At 45.9% G+C, this 20,913-nt stretch overlaps 1 protein-coding gene across 1 annotated transcript; it reads left to right on the forward strand.

Annotated features, from left to right (window-relative positions):
- Positions 1-3,088: 3,088 nt before the first annotated feature.
- On the forward strand, positions 3,089-20,702 carry tmem45a (transmembrane protein 45a). The gene is made up of 6 exons (XM_088913556.1): positions 3,089-3,410; positions 10,704-10,908; positions 13,339-13,551; positions 14,680-14,864; positions 16,132-16,277; positions 17,771-20,702. The coding sequence occupies exons 2-6, from the start codon at positions 10,719-10,721 to the stop codon at positions 17,862-17,864; spliced, it is 828 nt and encodes a 275-aa protein (XP_088769682.1). The 5' UTR covers positions 3,089-3,410; positions 10,704-10,718; the 3' UTR covers positions 17,865-20,702.
- The last annotated feature ends 211 nt before the right edge of the window (positions 20,703-20,913 follow it).

Here is a 20,913-nt window from a genome sequence, read left to right on the forward strand (position 1 = left end):
TGCCGAATTTTGGACATATTGCAGTTTATTCAATGTAGATTTAGATACCCAAGCAAGTAGAGCATTACAGTAGTCAATTCAGGAAAACACAAATGTGTCGATCAGCTTTTCAGCCACAGTTAGTGATAACATAGGGCATAGTCTAGCCATATTTCTGAGGTGAAAAAAAGATGCTTGACAATATGTGGGTTGCATGTTAAGCCAGAATCAAATATCACCCCAAGGTTTTTCAATCTAGACTCAATTAGAATGGGGACAAGACCCAGGTAGATGATTTGGAATAGAACTGTCTTCCTAAAGGGATGGGCAGTTTGACAGAAATATGGGGTGGGGTTTTCTGACTCAAGGATACACTTTTTTTTGGCAGTTTGTCTCCATCAAAAAGGCAGCTGGGATCCCTATCTTATCACTTACCCATGAGCAGGATGGCTAGGTTCCCTACAAGCTGTTCTGGTGATGTGGCCCTGTGGATGGATGGACTTTTGCATATGAGGTCTGCACAACATACTGTAACACCAGTTCCTGTGCAGGGGAGGTTGGTGCAGCTCTTACAACTAGTTCAAGTCGAAGAATACAAATTCAGTTAAAGCGAGGGCACGCGTCTGTGAGAGGTCTACGTCTCAAGCAAATGCTGGATCCTGCTCTTGTCTTTCCTGTCAAAGACGGGCTTCGGTACAGCACAAAGCGTCAGCCACTGTGAAGTTCAGTGGAGGCCTGTGCTGCTCTCTGCGTGGACACGGTGAGGTGACCTTGTGACGCTGGTATCCTCTTGTTGAAAAGCGGCAGAGGACAGTATGGATTAGTTTGCTTAATGGGCTGCCCGTCTGCTGCTGTCATCGAGCGGCCAACGATTTTACGTCGTGAGAATGCACGACACAAAGAGGGGAGAGATAGAGAACGAAAAATTGATCGCATCACATGCGCGCGCCCCCTAGGCTGGCTGTAAACATTACGGCAGCCTCTCTCTTTTGAGACGTGCTGGCTATTACTGGCTTTATTTCTGTATTCTTTACATTATGTCTGAATGAATGTCCAACAAAAGGCCACAGCTGTCTTAAAAAAATAGGAGGATGAGTGTTGCTGTGCTCGTCCCATATTGAAGAATCCAGTAACTGCGTTCTCCACTGCAATCTGGGACGTCATAAAGCTTCTCTAGCACTAATTGCGTCACTGGCACGACAGAGAACAGCGCCTGGTGCTTTTGTAGGAGCCTCGAGCCACAGAAGACGTCATTAGTCTTGTTGTGTCACACAATAAAAGTGGCAGAATCCAAAAATGTTAGCCCTGTAGTCTTAATGCAGTACGTAAGTTATAGTAAAAACTTCAAAAATCGAAGAACTGGTTTCTGTTAAGAAAATGTTTAAAGCGAGCCAACATTTGCAGAAAGAACATATTCATGTATTTACTAAAATATCTGGGAATGTAGTGAAATTCCTTGACCTTCTTATTGTACAGTACAATGTATCCCGTTGTATATTCCATACATAGCTATATTATGACCGAATGTACAAATAAGCATTTCGATTGTAATACGAATTCTCTTACTGGTCATTTCTGATCACAAAATGAGTTCGTTTGATTTTATTGTTGACAGAAAAAAAATAGTATTTTTAACGCTGAGTGTGTTTTACCGGAATATCCACAATGAACCCTACAGCTAAATCTGCACTAAATTAGTTATAGGTACGATCTGAGAGCGTCACCAGGCTTCGCGTTACATAAAGAGACGATAAAACCGCCGGCAGCACATGCAAGTGAAGGTGAGACTGGGTCAGCAGGGAAACTACTGTACACACAGCTGTTCACGTTGGAGGCGGACTGTCTCCTCTCCTTGAGTGCGCAGGGAGTTTCTGTCTGGCTCCGGCGGTTCAGGAGACGTCGGCTTTGAGAATCGCCGTGACTTACTGCACGTAGGGAAGTTTGAAACCCGTCCCTCCCTCTCTCACATCCTGGGATCTGGAATTCGGGGGAAACCCTTTCCCTAAAAAATCGTAAGAGACACATTAACGTCAAATAGGATTGCGGGTCACACCCACCCCTGAAAAACAAACACATTTTCTAAGTAAATAACCCATTTTAAACGCGCACTGAGGCAGACACGACAGGACAAAGTTTTAATTTGCGTCACCATCCCGGCCGCAAAGGGACAACTAGATATTAATCCCGCGCTGAAAAAGCAGAGGGAAAGGCACAAAATTTTTACAAAAATGTACTCTACTTATAATATCAGCCCTTGCTCATAAACATATCCAGGGAGAGGAAATCAAAACACTAATTTCCAAAAAGTACAGCCTACCTCCCGAAGAGGGTAATTCACGTACTGTATAATCCGCGGCAGAATCATTTGACACCTCTACCGAGCCACTGGGGAATATGTGCTAATGAGTACACAACTCACATAGAGAGATTTAACATCAGACGGAAACATATCTCCCAAAGTTCATCATTACACAACCTCTACAACAGAGTCACGCAACTGTGTAACTAGAAAACACAAAACGTGATAATGACATGTGGCTCGTCTAACATTTTTTTTTGCTGCTTCGGAAAAATGTAAAGAAAATATGTAAATTAGGTCCCATAAAATGCCGTTGCCTGTAGCTTATATTAAAGTACCCCATGATTATATGAAACATTATATTAAAATATCCAATTATTAGATCATTCTAAACCATAGATACTATCACAAAACCAGAATTTTAAAATGTGTAAGGGCTTTGTTTTTGGATATAAAAGAAAATGAAACAAGGACGGCTCAGAGGCACAAAGTCGATATGTATTTTTACACAGCGCCTTCAAAAGCCCTTGACAGGATTCCGGACTTCCTTCACCCAGTAAATAAACCGTATTGAAGTAGCGGGTCTGCGGCGCTCCCTCCCCATCCGCAAGTCTGAATAAACACTGACAGTCCCTCGACCGGCCGACAGGCGGAGCAAAACTGCACACGTGGAATCGGGCCCATAGAGCTGACAGGCGAGGGTCTCAACGAATCACAGCTCCACTCAGTGACATCTTTCTGCGCTCCTTCTCCAATCGCGGTGCCCGTAGGATGGACTAGTTAAAAAAAAGAACAAAAAAAAACTCCTTAGGGACAGAAGACTTGTTACAAAAGATTTCGTGCAGTAGTAGCAGTTAGGCGCACCTTTGATACACTGTAAATGAACCCTCCTTAGAATTGGCTCTCAATTGATTTAATTCATTTCGCTCCAAAGGGAGAACCAGAGGCCAGCTTTGGTAAGGTTTTGCTGCGGGAACCACAGGACATCGGTCTTAGAAGTTTGAGAGGATGCTAGTAGCAAGAGAGAAGTTCTCGCCCTGAAGAGCTCAAAGCTGTGTTTGAAGAAAGAAATCATCTGTTTATCTTCCGAAGAGAAGAGAGGGTTTCGGTGCGTCACCGAAGGACCGAAAAGGTAAACAGATTATTGTAATTTAATTATTATAATACTATAAATCGCAATTTCATGTACAAACCCGAATTGAGTTGATAATGTATTGTTACCTGGGAAAAGGTTTGGCTCGGATTTTAAAGAAGAGCAAAATCATCTCTATCCAGCCTCTGTCTATAGTTTCCGTTATGGAAAATAACTGGAGTTTTACAGAAAAACTCCAGGTCTTAGGTTTATGTAGGGAATTGGTACATTTCTATATGAAAGCTATACGTTATTTTCATAAGGGCTATTTAATAGTGTAGCCGATTATACCAATTAAACAAGAAAACGTCTGGAAAAACTAACGGCGTGTAAACATTCTGTATACCCAGCCACTGTACTGTAAATACTTCGACCCGTTGCTGTCTGTTAAAGTGCTTGGAAAACGAGATTTTAGTGGCCCGAGGCGATATTAACATCAGGTTAACAGCAATAATAACTGATGGGTCATCTACTGTACAACATATAGATGTCAAATAAATCACGATAAATACATCACGTTAAGGGTCTGCAACTTGTCTTGTATGGTAGCATGCTTTGAAATGGAGGAGAATCAACGATCAAAGATTTTTTTTTCCAGTTGTTAAGGAGTATTGCTGGCGGATACGTTTTTTGTAAGATGCACCTCTCGCATAGACAATCCAGAGGCTGTTCATTTCGTTCGGCTTCAGCTTTGGGTGATAAAGTCAAAGAATCGATCGTTGAGCGGTTTTATAAACGCGCAGGGAAGTTCAGACCTTTCCACACTTTCAATAAAATGACTGACCTTAAGACCCAATAAACTTTACGGCTCTGTAAAAATCATTTAAAGCTATTAATACCAGAACAAAGCATGTAATTTGAGAGGAGAGAGTTTGTTTGGCGTTTGTTTTATCGAGCTTGTATACTGCAGGTTTGTGTGGATTCTTGCCTGCGGCTGGAAAGCGGCCGCCGTGCGCTACAGCACACCGGGTTAAGAGCCTGAAGTCGGGTTTGGCTCTAGCTCGGAGCAGCTTGTTCAAACCACACTGCACATACATGTAACACACAAGGATCCGCAGTACTGCTGTGATCTAGGCAGTAATGTGAACCAGCATCACCGTTATTGTTATGATGATGATAATCATCATCCTCATGTAAGTCATTAACCGTCAGAATATACGATGTACGTGCGTTACGTGAGAGAACAAATTCGACAATGATCCTGTCGAATTGTCTACTTTTGGGAAGTCACACATAATTATAAAAGTATATCTTTATTAATGCGTTCACTGCCTACTGTCAAATAACTTTTTTTAAACGATGCCTTAGCAATAATGTTGCGCTTTAGAGAACTATCCATCGTACGATTGTTGTCCTTTTCTGTGGTTTGCATATCCACACCTGTTCAAATAGGAAGACGTACAGCAGATCGAAAAACCGAGAAGGCGATTTTCTGATTTCTGCTTTTTTAAACGCTTTTCACATTTCACAAATCACATTGTCAGTGTCGTCATCTTCATAGTAGTGGGGTAAAAGTGATAGCAATGCACATTACAATGTAAACACATTAAAACACAAAACATATGACAATGTCCTTGATTGGGCCCTTGTTTATAATGGTGAGCCTGGTAATTTTTATTCTCTGTCTAGTAGTATGTTGGCCCAACATGTGCTCCGGTGGCCGGTAAGATTCACAAAGCAGTCTTTTTACAGTCTGTCATCTTATGCATGGTCTTAATAATGAGTAAGGACAGACTCGTTTAGCCCTCCTATCATTCGTTGGCATCAAAGGTGTTTTTATCTCAAACACCGGTCTTGCAGCACATTAGGCAGAAATCTCACAATAAGGCCTGGATTCTGAGAGGTGCCCATGGCAACCCAGAGCTGTGCCTGTTGCTTTGTCCTTGTACAGATTGTACAGATGTTCCTTTTGCCTGCTAGTTCAAAAGGTTGACCGCTGTGGCTGTTATGGACTGTTATAGCATGCTTTAACAGCCCATGGTGTGTTACGAACTTGAGAAGCATACAATACAATAGCCATATTTATTACACTTGCACTTAGTATTACATTTTCATACAGTACAGTACAATGGCCCCTGACTGTTGCTAATACAGTTAAAATAATCACAATACTATTCCTTTCTTGGGCCATCATAATCTTAAAGGGGTAACCTGATCTTGTTGTGTGAATTATTAAAGATAATCGCTTTCTGCATGATTTAGATTAGTATGTAGCCATCCAGGATGTGTTTCACTGTGGCTGAAACCTTTGAGGTTGCCATCTTCTAAAACCTTTTGTTCTTAACTGCGATTTTGCTTCATTTAGTCCTCTGTGATTGCTTCTCTTCTTCGCCTTGTTCTCTGTGTTTTACGTGAATTGATGCTGGAAGTCTGTCCCTGTCTAATTTAAACTTCGTTTAACTGCCAGACCATATTTAGGAATAATTGGGAGTAATTGGGATTACTCCATTCAAGACACCCACTATCCATGCCTGGCAGATCCCAGTTCAACAGAATACCTATCACAATGTACAGTAAGTGCTGATGGAACGCTTTGTTTTAAATGCGCTCGAATAACATCTCTGTTAAGATACAGGATGTTAGTGAAAATCATACCTATTGACTTTCCAGACACCTGTTTCAGAAAGCAGAATCAACTGCACAGTGACAATGGTATTTGCCCCATCGTTTTGGGGTTGAGTTCCTCAATGCATCACTGCTAGATTTTTCCCTGACTCATTTGAGGCTAACAGTAAAAAAGGCTGCCGTTTCGTATCGAAGTGGCATTCTGACAGCAAGGGCTCATGTATGATGCCTAAGGATGGATGAGGATGTGCTGTAGTGCGACTGTGTGGCAGCTGCCCTGGAGAAGAGCCCTCATTCCTCTCTCTTCAGACGCCCTCCCCCCTCTCCAGTACGAAGCAGCTCTGACTTCACAACACAGGCACATGTGTTCTGTCTCTATGGCGACCTGAGGGGCTTTGTGCTGTGCATCCTGGTCTGTGCTGTAGGTAAAGGACAGGGGATTTCACCTCAGCCATATGGACTGCACTGCCCCAATACCAGGGAAGGAATCTCACTAAGGATACTCATACAGACTCTGAATTTGAGGACGTGCTCAACTTAGCAGTTAACAGAGGAAAAGGAATTCCTCTGCTTCTTGTACAGCTGAAGACATTAATTTTCTGGCATGGCAGGTTATCGTAGTCAGTCCCCTAGGAGGCTTGTGTTGCTGCTCAGACCCTGAAATTGTAGAACTGAACAATCAGCATCATGGGATATCAGTTGCACAAAGACAGCAAACAATACCAAATCACATTCCTGTATGGAACACAACAATTTTACTTTTACAACTTCCACAGTGACCTCCACAACCTCTTTGGACTGATCCTGGACAGAAACCCTTGAGGTATTTTCATGCAGAAAACACAGGCTGGACAGGAATTCTGCAAAAGTTGAACCTTGACTGAGAGTGTGGCTAAAATACTGGACGTCCACAGTCATTGACAGTGTTACAAGGACTCCCAGAGATCTGCAGGCCTTCCTGTCAACACTCCTGGACAGTACTGAGCCTGCAGCCCTGCTCTGCCTGGCTCTGAGCCCTGGTGTGTCCTCTTCACTACCTTGCTGATAACTAACAAAGTCCTGCACCCTGCTTTGGAAACGATGGGGTCATTAAGGGCAGGAGTATCATAAAAGAACAAGAACTTTGTAACCCAACTGCAATAAAACCAGTATTAATATTTCCTTTCTAGTCACATTTATCTAGGGCCATGTTGGAGCAGTGTGCGTATTTAGGTGCTGTATTACGGACCATTGTGGTGACAAATTCTGAGGAAATGTCATCACAAAGATCACCAACAGATGACATGTTGGTACATCCTCTGGCCTGCGTTCATGCTGTGCGGATTTTGACGTGGTGGGAGTACAGTAAACATTGGAATGAGAGTCCATGGGAAGTGCTCACAAACACGAGCTCGTCTGTGTGCGCCCAACTGTGGAACAAAGTGTCACATTTAATGACTTAAGCAACAATATGTGTTTCTCTTTAAATTTATAACCTTTTAACCAACCACAAAAGGTAGCTTTTGGGTCAAGACTTGGGACTGGAAGTGCAGGATGATGCAACGCACTGTGTTGTGTTGCAGAGTGTACACAATTACACAGTAAGCATTTGTGAACTAATCCTTCATAATGGAAAATACAGAGACACTGCTGTGATACAGTTCTGTCACAGTAAAACAATTTTGTGATGTGGATTTTCTGTGACCTGTACCTGTGCTCTGTATTAAATTCTAAATCTTGCCCAGAATCTCAAAAATTCTACATATCCTTTTGGTCAAGGTGAAGGTCTTAGGCGGACGATATTAGGCGGAAGATATTTTCAATGACAGAATCAACAGACGAATCCTGAGAGTTCATGGAGGAGATCTGGAATTAAGAGAGCTGGAAGAGCCTGTTTTTAACACTTGAGTGCTGTCTGTGCAATTTGGAAATGCCACCAGTGGCTGTATTGTGAAGAGGTCACAAGAGCACCACCTGAAATGTGGAGGTGCTTTTTAACTTTTAGTGTGCAGTACTGGGCACCTAGCAGATTGCGAATGAGGCTGGACAAGCCTTTGACCGATAAACCAGGCTGTGCCAAGGATATCAGAGTGAAAGTGGGAGACAGCAGTACCAAGCTCTGCCTGGCCCCCTGCTGGAGGTGGGGGGTTAATTATTAAGCCAAATACTAGTGGTGTGCCCAGAGGAGGGAGAGTGAGAGAGCGAGGTGGACTGGGTAGGACAGAGACAGGACAGCAATACAGTCCCCTCCAGAAGTACAGGGGCAGCAAAGTCAAAATAGTTATTGTTGCTTTACAGTTAAGTGTTTGCATTTGTGTTCATGAGCTTAATATGAAAGAAAAGCACAAGTACATTCTAATTTTGAGTAATTCCACACATACATTTGATCCTAGTGGAACACAAACATACTTTTGTCTAAGTCCATTAGTGACCATAAATATTGGGGCACCTATGTATTTTATATACATTAAAGAGTGTAAAAGGCAAAATAATTGTCTGCGGGCCAGTGAATTCACCCAATTCTTTGTGTAACCATCTGAATTGCTGCCCCTTTAAGTTCTTGCCTGGTCTTGGAGTGCTCTGACTGCGGTGTTTGTCTCCATGTCAAATGTATGCTCAGTTGTTTTTTAAACAGGATATTGACTGAAAAACCAATCAGTGGCATTTGGTGAAGGAAACTCATTTCACTTTGATTTTTGAGGAGGTCACTCTCAGTGACTCTTCGTTATTCTGTGTGAAGGGTGGTTGTTATCAGGAGCTACATGACCTAAAAGGTGACGGACCATGTCCAGAGGGAGCCTGAGTGTTGTATTCCTTCGATCTTCAGTTTATGGATGAGGAGTGTATCCTCAGGTCACAGACTAGGATTATCAGTAGAAACTGCTGGCAGCGTGATGCCAGGGAGAGGAAGCAACAGGGTTGGCACCTCCAGATGTGGAACCAGATGTGTCGCTGGCAGCACTTAGCAGCTGGCTGGGTAACAGGCTTGCCCAGGGAAGTCAGAATCATCAAACAGCTTTTTAATTCTGCAGAGTCCCTGCAGATTAAATGGCAGTCCACACTTGAGTCTGGCAGCTCCATCAGCTCACAGCATATCCCAGTCTTCTTAGTGGACTGGGAGTATGGCACTCCCCTCTGGAAATTAACACTGTCCTACCTGTGTCTTTGTCATACAGCACTGTGAACTGCAGCAATCGTGGTGAATTACCTTGCTTAAGGTGACAACAGTGGTGTCTGAAGGGAGAAATGGGAGTCTAGTGCTCTGCACTGTTTTTTTTAATAAAACTGAACCTACTCCAATTTGACTACATTGTTCCAGCTCCAGCACAGAGGTGCTGTGTAACTATTATGTCTGGTGGTATTACGATGTGGTACGGTGGAGCCACAGTACAGGACAGAAAAGCCATACAGAGGGTTGTGAGGTCCGTGCAGAAAATCACTGGGACCGAGCTACCCTCCATCGACCGGATATATCTCGACCGCTGTTCGTTCTGCGCCTGCCCTCTGTGTAAGGGGGAACGGCGGTGACAGTCTGTGAGCTTCTGTATGCACAGAAGTTTTCCTCACCTCCGAGTCCTTGCTGCACCATGGGGCCGAGAATCACCTCCGCCCTGTGATCGTCAGGGTGACCTTCTCCTCTGCCTTGATCATGGCTGCTCCGTGTGTTTCACCTTTCCTTTGTGCTGTTCCGGCCTCCCTGGACTCGTGCCATATCTGTGCACCTGCAGAAGAGAAAGCTCGGTGGCCCTGATTATGCAAGCTTTTCTGTCCTCATTTGTCCGCTCATTATTAATGGGATGCACGCAGCGCTTGAAAGATTGAGGGACACCACAATGGGATCAAAAGAGATCTATTAAAAAACGAGGAGGAGAGGGAGAGAAAGTGGGGTAGACAGGTCCTTCTGTCTATCCCCCTCGCCTCTGTACATTCTTCTTGACGTCTGCGTACTTACGTCTTAGTGTTCAGGAGCTACTGAAAACAATTAAAGAGACCAGTTAAGTCTATTAAGGGTTCAGTGATTTCACTGAGTGCTCAGGGGTGTGGGACTGCAGGACCAGGGCTGGGAATCTGCTACGAGCTGCAATAGTGTGTGAGTCTGTCGAGGCCTTGGATGAATGGCGTTGTGGCAGGCGGTAGTTCCAAAATCTATCCATCCATTTTCTAACTGTGTTTTAAAATTCAGGGTTGCAGGGGAGCCAGAGCTTATCCCGGCAAGCAGCGAGTGCCAGGCAGGGTACACCCTGGAAGGGATGCCAGTCCATCACAAGGCACACACAGACACAAACGCGCACACTCGCTCACATCGGGGGCCAATTTTCCCAGAAGTCAATTGACCTACCAGTATGTCTTTGGACTGTGAGAGGAAACCTGAGCACCTGGATTAAACCCAATTGAGCACAGGGAGAATATACATACAGATAGCACCCCAGGACTGTAATTGAACCCAGGGCCTCAGCACTGTGTGAACTGTGCCACCCTCAACCCCAAAATGAAGTGTTCAGATACCAGAGGTCACCATGCAGTAATGGGCACCGAGAAATTGCAGTTTGTACAGTTTGCTCCTGCTCTGGGGTCCCTGTGCAGACAGGCAGAAAGCAAATGCAGCCTGCTGCTGCTCTCTGTGTGTAAATGTGAACGCATCACTATGTGCTTCGTGAGCGGACTGCACCCGCTGTGTGGGCCGTGTGGCTGCCCTGCTGCAGTCAGCGGGGTGTACAGAGTGGGGTGACCCCCTTGTCTTCGTTCCAGGTGCCGTGAGCCGCGATGGGCAACTTCAAGGGTCACGCCTTGCCTGGCAGCTTCTTCCTGATAGCAGGGCTGTGGTGGACAGTGAAGTCCTCGCTCTGGCACGCTACCAGACGCAACAAGAGCACAGTGCCCCTGGCCAGCAGGGCCGTGCAGCGCCGCCTGGAGGTCATTGAGGCGGCTGTCATCCTGGCCTTTTCCCTGATTGGTGAGTCCCAGGGGCCACAGGGGCCTCCGAATAACACTGGGCCAGCATCAGGCTGTATTGAAAATAAATACCACAATACGGGACCAGAATTTACATCAATGTCTTTTGTTTGTTCAATCTTATGGGTTTTGCAGTTTTTCTTTTAACAAAGAAATCCAAAATGAAGATACTGATTCCTCTCCAGAAATGATCGTAGTTGCCTTGCCTACTGCCAGTCCATTTAAAGCACTGTCAATGTGGCACAGATAGCTGTACAACAGTTCTGGTTCTGTGCAGCTGGCTCATTCTCCTTTTTGATTGCGTTTGTAGCAGTTGTCTCCTGTTTGTCCCAGGCTGATGTCCTTGTCTCGGTAGCTTCATGATAATGTTTATTTCAGTAGGGGAAATGGGGCTTTGTAAAATCCAGTGACTCTGGAAAGAACATAAACAAAACATTGATTGACATAATTTACTTTTTGGCAAAACAATGAGGTGACGTCCTATTTTTAAGATGTGCATGTCTGAATGTGACCCTGCGGCAGCTCTGCTGTGAGCTCTGCAGTGTGAGTCTGTGAGGTCAGAGTGTGGTGTGAGCTGTACAGTGTGAGTCTGTGAGATGAGGTGAAAGTGTGGTGTGAGCTGTGCAGTGTGAGTCTGTGAGATGAGGTAAGAGTGTGGTGTGAGCTGTGCAGTGTGTGTCTGTGAGATGAGGTGAGAGTGTGGTGTGAGCTGTGCAGTGTGAGTCTGTGAGGTGAGAGTGTGGTGTGAGCTGTACAGTGTGAGTCTGTGAGATGAGGTGAGAGTGTGGTGTGAGCTGTGCAGTGTGAGTCTGTGAGATGAGGTGAGAGTGTGGTGTGAGCTGTGCAGTGTGAGTCTGTGAGGTGAGAGTGTGGCGTGAGCTCTGCAGTGTGAGTCTGTGAGATGAAGTGAGAGTGTGGTGTGAGCTCTGCAGTGTGAGTCTGTGAGGTGAGATGAGAGTGTGGTTTGAGTCTGTGAGGTGAGAGTGTGGTGTGAGCTTTGCAGTGTGAGTCTGTGAGATGAGATGAGAGTGTGGTTTGAGTCTGTGAGGTGAGAGTGTGGTGTGAGCTCTGCAGTGTGAGTCTGTGAGGTGAGAGTGTGTTGTGAGCTGTGCAGTGTGAGTCTGTGAGGTGAGAGTGTGGTGTGAGCTCTGCAGTGTGAGTCTGTGAGATGAGAGTGTGGTGTGAGCTGTGCAGTGTGAGTCTGTGAGATGAGGTGAGAGTGTGGTGTGAGCTCTGTAATGTGAGTCTGTGAGGTGAGAGTATGGTGTGAGCTCTGCAGTGTGAGTTTGTGAGGTGAGAGTGTGGTGTGAGCTGTGCAGTGTGAGTCTGTGAGGTGAGAGTGTGGTGTGAGCTGTGCAGTGTGAGTCTGTGAGATGAGGTGAGAGTGTGGTGTGAGCTGTGCAGTGTGAGTCTGTGAGATGAGATGAGAGTGTTATGTGAACTGTGCAGTGTGAGTCTGTGAGGTGAGAGTGTGGTGTGAGCTCTGTAATGTGAGTCTGTGAGGTGAGAGTGTGGTGTGAGCTCAGCGTGCGTCTGTGAGAAGAGAGTGGGGTGTGAGCTGTGCAGTGTTAGCCTGTGAGAAGAGAGTGTGGTGTGAGCTGTGCAGTGTGAGTCTGTGAGATGAGGTGAGAGTGTGGTGTGAGCTGTGCAGTGTGAGTCTGTGAGATGAAGTGAGAGTGTGGTGTGAGCTGTGCAGTGTGAGTCTGTGAGATGAAGTGAGAGTGTGGTGTGAGCTGTGCAGTGTGAGTCTGTGAGATGAGGTGAGAGTGTGGTGTGAGCTGTGCAGTGTGTGTCTGTGAGATGAGGTGAGAGTGTGGTGTGAGCTGTGCAGTGTGAGTCTGTGAGATGAGAGTGTGGTGTGAGCTGTGCTGTGTGAGTCTGTGAGATGAAGTGAGAGTGTGGTGGGAGCTCTGCAGTGTGTGTCTGTGAGATGAGGTGAGAGTGTGGTGTGACCTGTGCAGTGTGAGTCTGTGAGAGTGTGGTGTGAGCTGTGCAGTGTGAGTCTGTGAGATGAGAGTGTGTTGTGAGCTGTGCAGTGTGAGTCTGTGAGATGAGAGTGTGGTGTGAGCTGTGCAGTGTGAGTCTGTGAGATGAGAGTGTGGTGTGAGCTGTGCAGTGTGAGTCTGTGAGATGAGATGAGAGTGTTATGTGAACTGTGCAGTGTGAGTCTGTGAGGTGAGAGTGTGGTGTGAGCTCTGTAATGTGAGTCTGTGAGGTGAGAGTGTGGTGTGAGCTCAGCGTGCGTCTGTGAGAAGAGAGTGGGGTGTGAGCTGTGCAGTGTTAGCCTGTGAGAAGAGAGTGTGGTGTGAGCTGTGCAGTGTGAGTCTGTGAGATGAGAGTGTGGTGTGAGCTGTGCAGTGTGAGTCTGTGAGATGAGAGTGTGGTGTGAGCTGTGCAGTGTGAGCCCTTGACGTGTGTGCTGTGTTGGCAGGTATGCTGGCGGAGCAGTTTGTGTCAGACGGACCCCAGCTGCGGCTGTACGACTACGTGGGGCAGCACTGGGATCGACTGATGAACTGGCAGCACGCCACCATGTACCTGTTCTTCGGCCTGGCGGGGGCCGTCTCTCTCACCATCCACACGACTGGGGCTGCTCCCCTCGCCTTCGACCGCCTGCTGCTCGGCATCGCCTTCTTCACCGAGGGTACCTGCGCTGCCTTCCTCTTCCTCGCTCTTCCTCTGGGGCTGTCTCTGTCTCAGGTCAATCCAGTTCTGTGTGTTACAGTTGACATCCTCCCCTAGAGGGCGCTCCATTTTACTCATGTGAATGGTTCCCTGTGATTGTTTGTATGTGTTCCAGGTGTGCCCTGTTGTGTCTCCCCCTATTTAAGGCCAGCACCTCCAGTGCTCATGGCTCAGCATTAGAGTATGGATGTCACGAGGCCTGGCTAGCACCAGGATACCCTTTGTCTGTCTCCTGAGAGCATAGGCCTCATCCCCAACATCTCCTGTGTTCTGAGCCCGGGGTCTGGAGGACCTCGCCCCGTCATCCCAGGATCTCCATATTTTCCGTTTGTTCGTGTTTTCCCCCTTCCCAGGGATTTTAACCTCGTTGCGTCCCAGGATGGATCCACGGTTGATGGACTCATGGACTGTGCCCTGACTATTCACCGTCTCACAGATTGTCACTGTTACTTTACTGCACCATTAAACCCCTGTGTGTCTTCCCGTACTCCGCCTCCTGTCTCCTTCAGCTCTTACCGCTTCACGTAGGGTCTAACATAACAGAGCCTGTCCGTAACACTGTGCTTCATTGGCTCAACACTCACGGTCAGGCAGATTAACACTAGTTGCATTATAGCCGTGCAATCAGAGCAGTGCAAAGAACAACAGGTACTGTACAGTATGGTACCTATTTACTAAAATCAAAAGGGCCAGATCACAAACGTTGCACGGATATTATACAGGTTTTATATAGACTACGGGCTGATTTACAGTGCTTTCCCCCTCTCCTCTGATCCACACATCTCTCAAATACTGAAATGCACAGTCAGGTCTCTCAAGGGGACTCTGCTGTCCTGGGTGTTCTGTGCTGAGTGATGGCAATTTCAGATTGTTGGGTTGTGAGAGAGAGAGGGTTTGGGAGATATTGTACAGAGAAGTAGTGTGGGGACAGGAGTTGTGCTGGGTTTGTATTAGATTGCTGATTAGATTAGGTTGATTTTCTTTCATTCTAAGTAAAACACTTACCATGGGTCATGAAACTGCTTGGCGTTCTCAGAGGAGAATCCTGTGTCTCTCTGTTCCTCACGCCCTCTCCCTCCTCTGCCAGGGTTCCTGTTCCTGTACCACCTGCACGGCCGGGACATGCTGGACGTGCACGTCCACCAGCTGCTGCTCTATGCCATCTTTGGGGGGGCTCTTACCACCTTCCTGGAAGTCTTCCAGCGGGGAAACATCCTGCTGGAGCTGCTGCGTGCCAGCCTGTGTCTGCTGCAGGGGAGCTGGTTCTGGCAGGTCTGTGTGTCCTTGTGTGTCTGTTTCTATCTGTGTGTCCGTCTGTCTGTGTGTGTGTCTGTATGCCAGTTTCTGTTTGTGTGTAATTCTGTCAGCCTGTGTCTACTGCATGGGAGCTGGTTCTGGCAGGTCTGTGTGTCTGTGTGTGTCTGTCTGTAATTCTGTCAGCTTGTGTCTGCTGCAGGGGAGCTGGTTCTGGCAGGTCTGTGTGTCTGTGTGTGTCTGTGTGTGTATCTGTAATTCTGTCAGCCTGTGTCTGCTGCAGGGGAGCTGGTTCTGGCAGGTCTGTGTGTCCGTGTGTGTCGGTTTCTATCTGTGTGTCCGTCTGTCTGTGTGTGTGTCTGTAATTCTGTCAGCCTGTGCCTGCTGCAGGGGAGCTGGTTCTGGCAGATCTGTGTGTCCTTGTGTGTCTGTTTCTATCTGTGTGTCCGTCTGTATGTTAATTTCTGTGTGTCTGTGTGTAATCTGTCAGCCTGTGTCTGCTGCAGGGGAGCTGGTTCTAGCAGGTCTGTGTGTCTGTATGTCTGTCTGTCTGTCTGTCTGTTAGTGTCTGTAATTCTTTCAGCCTGTGTCTGTTGAAGGGGAGCTGGTTCTAGCAGGTCTGTGTGTCTGTATGTCTGTCTGTTACTGTCTGTAATTCTGTCAGCCTGTGTCTGCTGAAGGGGAGCTGGTTCTAGCAGGTCTGTGTGTCTGTATGTCTGTCTGTGTGTCCGTCTGTTCATGTGTCTGTTTGTCTGTGTGTCTGTCTGTAATTCTAAATGTCTATCTGTGTTTTTTTGTTGGCCAGTCTGTTAGTGTCTGTCAGTCTATAATTCTGTCATTCTGTCTATCTGTGTGTGTCTGTTGGCCAGTCTGTGTGTATGTCTATCAGTGTGTGTGTCAGACTGTAACTCTGTGATTCTGTCAGTCTGTAATGCTGTGCGTCTGTCAGTCTGTGTGTCTATTTGTGTCTGCGTCTAGGTCCATCTGTCTTTCTCCAACAGACTGTCTCTGTTACTGAGCTTTTTGTAAAGCCTTTTTGTATACTGTTTTTGTATGATAATTACTATAATGACATCAATGAGAGATAATAATACAACTCTAAGGATCGAATAATATAATTTGAATGTTATACATTGGGTATTTTGACTGAAGCACCAGCAGTGTGCCCACCTGGGATTTGAACCCACGGTCCCCCAGTCCGAGGCCCTATCCTCTCCTCCAAACCGTGGCCCAGCTCATCGGGTCTCCGCATTGCTCCGCTGAGCATCTGCTCTCCCCCCTGCAGATCGGATTTGTCCTGTACCCCCCCAGCGGGCTGGCGGAGTGGGACCTGAAGGACCACAACAACATGATGTTCATCACCATGTGCTACTGCTGGCACTTCGCCTTCGCCCTGGTCACCGTGGCTGTGGTCTACTCCACCGTGTGCTGGTGAGCCCTCCCCCCGCTCACATCCAGGGCCCTCCCTGCCTGGAGCGACGGCCTGGTTATTTCTTCATTGTCGCTGTGGCTGTGGTTGACAGCTTTATTCACAAAGACTTACCATCATGGAAATAGCGTCTTATGCCTTCAGTGAGATGCACCAAGGTACAGGCAGAGGTACACTGTGTATACATGCGCTGTGCTAGAGATTTCACACTGCGTGTGTCATATTGTGGTAATTTACCCCATCATTGCCGATACCGACATTGTCCCAAGGTGGTGGCTGTAGGTCATCTGGGTGATTGTAGGGTGGTGCGGTGGCTCTGTGGCTAAGGATCTGCGCCTGTGGCTGGAAGGTTGCCGGTTCGTATCCTGCGGCCGGCAGAGGAATCCTACTCCGTTGGGCCCCTGAGCAAGGCCCTTACTCCCAACTACTCCAGGGGAGCCGTATAAATGGCTGACCCTGCACTCTGACCCCAAGCTTCTCTTCCTGTCTGTGTGTCTCATGGAGAGCAAGTTGGGGTATGTGAAAAGATTCCAAGAAATTCTATATGGCCAATAAAGTGATCTCTCTCTTTGATCTTGTGCACCTGGATTCAAAGAACACAGTTAACACCTTGTTAAGGAACAAGTAAAGGCTTATGCCATGTTGAAAAGTAAAGAGACACAATGTTTTGGCTGTGGAGCTTTCTTCAGGCATGTCAGTCAGTCATGTCACTTTTTTTGTTTATTTTCACCATGGAATAAACCTTTACAGCCTACGCATGCTGACACAGCTACCTTCTTGAACTTCTCTAACACCGTGATACGGTTCAGTTCAGTTAACAAGTTGTGTATTGGCTCTCTATCTGGATTCTGCAATGAATGTGACAACTCAGATGAGTAACCAGCTGGGAAGTAACTGTTGAGTAACCCAGTCTGAGAGGAGCAGTCCAACGTCGAGCTGCTCTGGACCAGTGCTGGATGCCAACAGATTCTTTCCAGATTTTTGTTTTATTTCATGGTCTTTAATGGTGTCGCTGTTATCATAAGACCGACAGGAAGCTGGCCAATAAGAAGAGGCCGTTCAGCCCAGCTTCCTCGTTTAGTAGCCGAACCGGCAAGAGAAGTTCTGTCCAATTGTTCCTTCTAGAATCCAGAGTCTGGGCTTCCACCATGTAGCTAGGAAATTTGTTCCATACACCCACAACTCTTTGTGCACAGAAGCTATTCTCCATCCTAGATAAATTAACATTTTAGTTTCCTTGTATGACCTTGTGTTTTTTTGTCCCCTGGGCTGACCTCGTCTGTGCCCCTGAGGATTTGGTAGTTTTGTGAATTTGAGTTTTTTTTTCAATTAGCCCTAAAAAAATGATTTTTTAAAAAATTAGACACATCCCTGAAACACAGCTACATCTCAACAGCTGACACAGAGTTGTCCTTCTGCGCCTCCGTGTCTTATGTGTGTGTGTGTGGTGGAGCAATCTCACAGCTCAGTGACGCGCCTGCCTGTCTCTTCTCAGGGTGACGCGCTCTCGTCTGAGACAGACCCCCCCACTGGAGATGGGCCTGCTGAAGACGGCAGAGAGAGAGCTGGAATCCGAGGATGAAATGTAGCGCCTCCCTCCCCAACTCCCTGAGGCCTGAGCTCGGGAGAGGGAGGTGGAAGAAGATTCACTGACTGGTCCTCCCTTTCCACATGACAGGAATACTGACCCACCTGGCCCACCCCACACCCTAGAACACCCCTTTCCCAGGAAAAGCAGTAGAAAGCACAGATTGTGTTCCCTGAACTACAGGAACCTTCCGGCTTGTACCTGACCACTCCTCTCAGATAATGAAAGACAACACCAAAAGACTACAAAGAAATTACAATGGAGGAAGAGGCAGTGAAAAGTCATCAGAAAGGAGGAACGGACAAATCCGTCATACAACAACAGAACCAAAGCCCTGATCTTTCGTCTGCCTCTTCCAGTGATTCTGTCAGAGTGGAACGAGTTTTCTTCTTGTGCTCCAATTGTCCTGGCATTTCAGTTTTCACAAGAAGCGGAGTTTGAAAAGTTTTTAAAGTCCCCCCCCCGAGTTTTAACTGAAAAGCCAGGACGACGGCCTCTTGCTTTTTCCCAAGATTCATTTAGTTTAGAAATTGTAAGCGCGATGCTACCATCTAGTGGCGAATACGGGCATTGAAGTTAGTTGTTCGATTCTACAATGAAAGGATAATATTACGTCCTTCAACTCATATATTGTGAACAAGGTTGCAATTTAAAAATTAACATGCACATAATACTAAAATCAAGACATATATATATATTTATAAACAGGAAATATGGTGGGTGTGTAGAGGTGCTGTAGTGCCTAAACAATTATTTGTACTGTATTCAAATGCTGACATAATTTTGCATTTAGGTATGAATATATATTCACTTTTCCTTAGCTGAATCATGTTTCTTGAGTGAAATTAGTGATGATGCTCTGTCAAGGCCAGTTCATGGTGTTTCTCTGTTCAAGATGACCAATTAGTCTCTGTGCCTTCATGAATGCATGTTCACTGCCAAATGTGCTCTGCTTTTCTGGAATTAAGCCTAGCTGTGGTAAAACTGCCTACCTAATCACAACAGGTATACAATATTTTCGATACATTTCTTACGCAACAGCTGAAGAGGAACTTATGTCCGAAATGCCCTGAAACAAATTATTTTAAAAAAATTAAACCCAGTGTACAATAAAAACAACTTCAGATTTTTTGTTTCACTACAGTCAAGCTCCCCATCTCTGTCAAGCTGTCCATCAGTTGATCTCTCCGTTCATTCATCTGATCTGCTTTCCAGTGGGTAACTGTGCTTCTGGGAAAGTTGGGGAAAAAATTGTCTTTTTGTACTGTTGGATAAAAACCCTTTGATCACCCCCCTGCAGCAACACAAAGCAGAGACAGTGAGGCAGAGCTTGGGTAAGACTTAGTGATTGAGTGACCTAGGAGACCTCAAAACCTTTTTCCCAGTCACAGTGACGTCATTAACGCAATACAAGGATGAGAATATGAAGCCGATAATTTTTACTTGGTCGTGGGATAGTGTAGCGGCCTAACGTTCAGTGCGGCTTCCACAGCTCTTGGGTTCCAGGTTCGATCTGGACCCGTGGTACCTTCGGTGTGGAGTTTGCATGTTCTCATTGTGTCCCTGTGGGTTTTCTCCAGCTGCTCCCATTTCCTCCCACCCAGTGCCTTAGCTTATAAGTGTGTTATTGCAGCCATTGTAAATGAGTACATTTAAAACTGAAGCTGTTGACAGTTTCACTGTTGAAAGTGAAATATGTGAGACTATCTTTTTACTAATGTGTAAATGGGACATATTACCTGGGATGAAGACATAAAGCTTTATTTTGCATAGCTCCTAGATGTATTCTAATCCTAAATAATTTATTTATACATTTGAATTGCATGTTGATAAAAACAGTGTTGAAAGCCAAAGACCCACAAGCCTTTTATATGTTGATATTTATATACCAAAGGTTCTCAGTCTTTTCAGGGAGGGGAATCCCCCTTTCAAGCTATTGCTCTCAAATAACCCCAGATACTAAAGTTATCAATGAGGAATGACATTAATTGCAAAGTCTTCTGGGGAACCCCACACTGGACAGTCTTGGAGGACCCCCAAAGATCCCCTTAGATCACGTCTTAGCTGCAGTAAACAGTGAGAAGTCCGATACTGTGAATAGCGAAAATTCGTCCCTATTTATTCTCTTCATAAAGGGTGAAATATCTGTGAGGAACTTAGTCTTTCAGCTCAGTTTGTAATCCTGTCTTTGCTTTTACAGTCTACTTTATTCCCACAGTGCTGTTGAAGGAACTGCTAGTTTGCTGGCTAAAATACAGCCCTGCAAAGGACACAGTGAGGAAGTCACACTGATCTTTGCAGTGCAAATGAAGAAGGAAGCCAAAGAGGTGTTTCCTTATAAACACAAGTAGAATGACTCACTTCACTTTACTGCCCTGTTCAGTGAACCCACTGCTTAATTTTGATTTCTTTAAACATTGACCTTTTCTCATATTTTTATTGAAATGGACCCACGTGCAGTCTTTCATTCTGCGCAAGAGTTTTTAGAGATCAAGATGAGATTCTGTAGTTACAGCCTGAAGTGCTCTTAATGGAACCTCTGCTGTCACACCCTTCAGCTGAGAACCTTCACCCTGCTACATTACGCATTACCAAGTGTATTTTTCCGTTCTTTCTTGACCTTACTCTGTCTTGCTTTTAGTACAATGATATTTATTGCTCTCCATTCTTTCCGCAGCGGTTTCAGCTCTGTCTTGTGATCGTTGTGCAGTTCAAATGCCGATGGTACAAAAAAAAGTGCAATTTTTTGGAACTTAAGTGATCACCTGTTCTTCAACTAGGGGTCGTTTGTTAAAACGTTCGATTACGAAAACGCCAATAAAGTCTTAATGAAACCTTCTTTGACCTTGTTTTTCGTTCCTGTACATCAAGCCCCTGCTCTGCATGTCGACTTTGGCAGACGTTCTAGAAAGAGACCTTCTGCATGTCGAATACCTACTGTGAGTCTAAGTGGGGGTGGCATGGCGATGCAGTGGAAAGCGTCTTGGACTCTTCTTGGGCTTGGCACAGAGAGGCTGCTCACCACTTTTCAACCCAGACCTCTTCCAGAC

Source organism: Atractosteus spatula, chromosome 4 (genome assembly GCF_055471065.1).
Source record: "Atractosteus spatula isolate fAtrSpa1 chromosome 4, fAtrSpa1.hap1, whole genome shotgun sequence".
NCBI lineage: Eukaryota > Metazoa > Chordata > Actinopteri > Semionotiformes > Lepisosteidae > Atractosteus > Atractosteus spatula.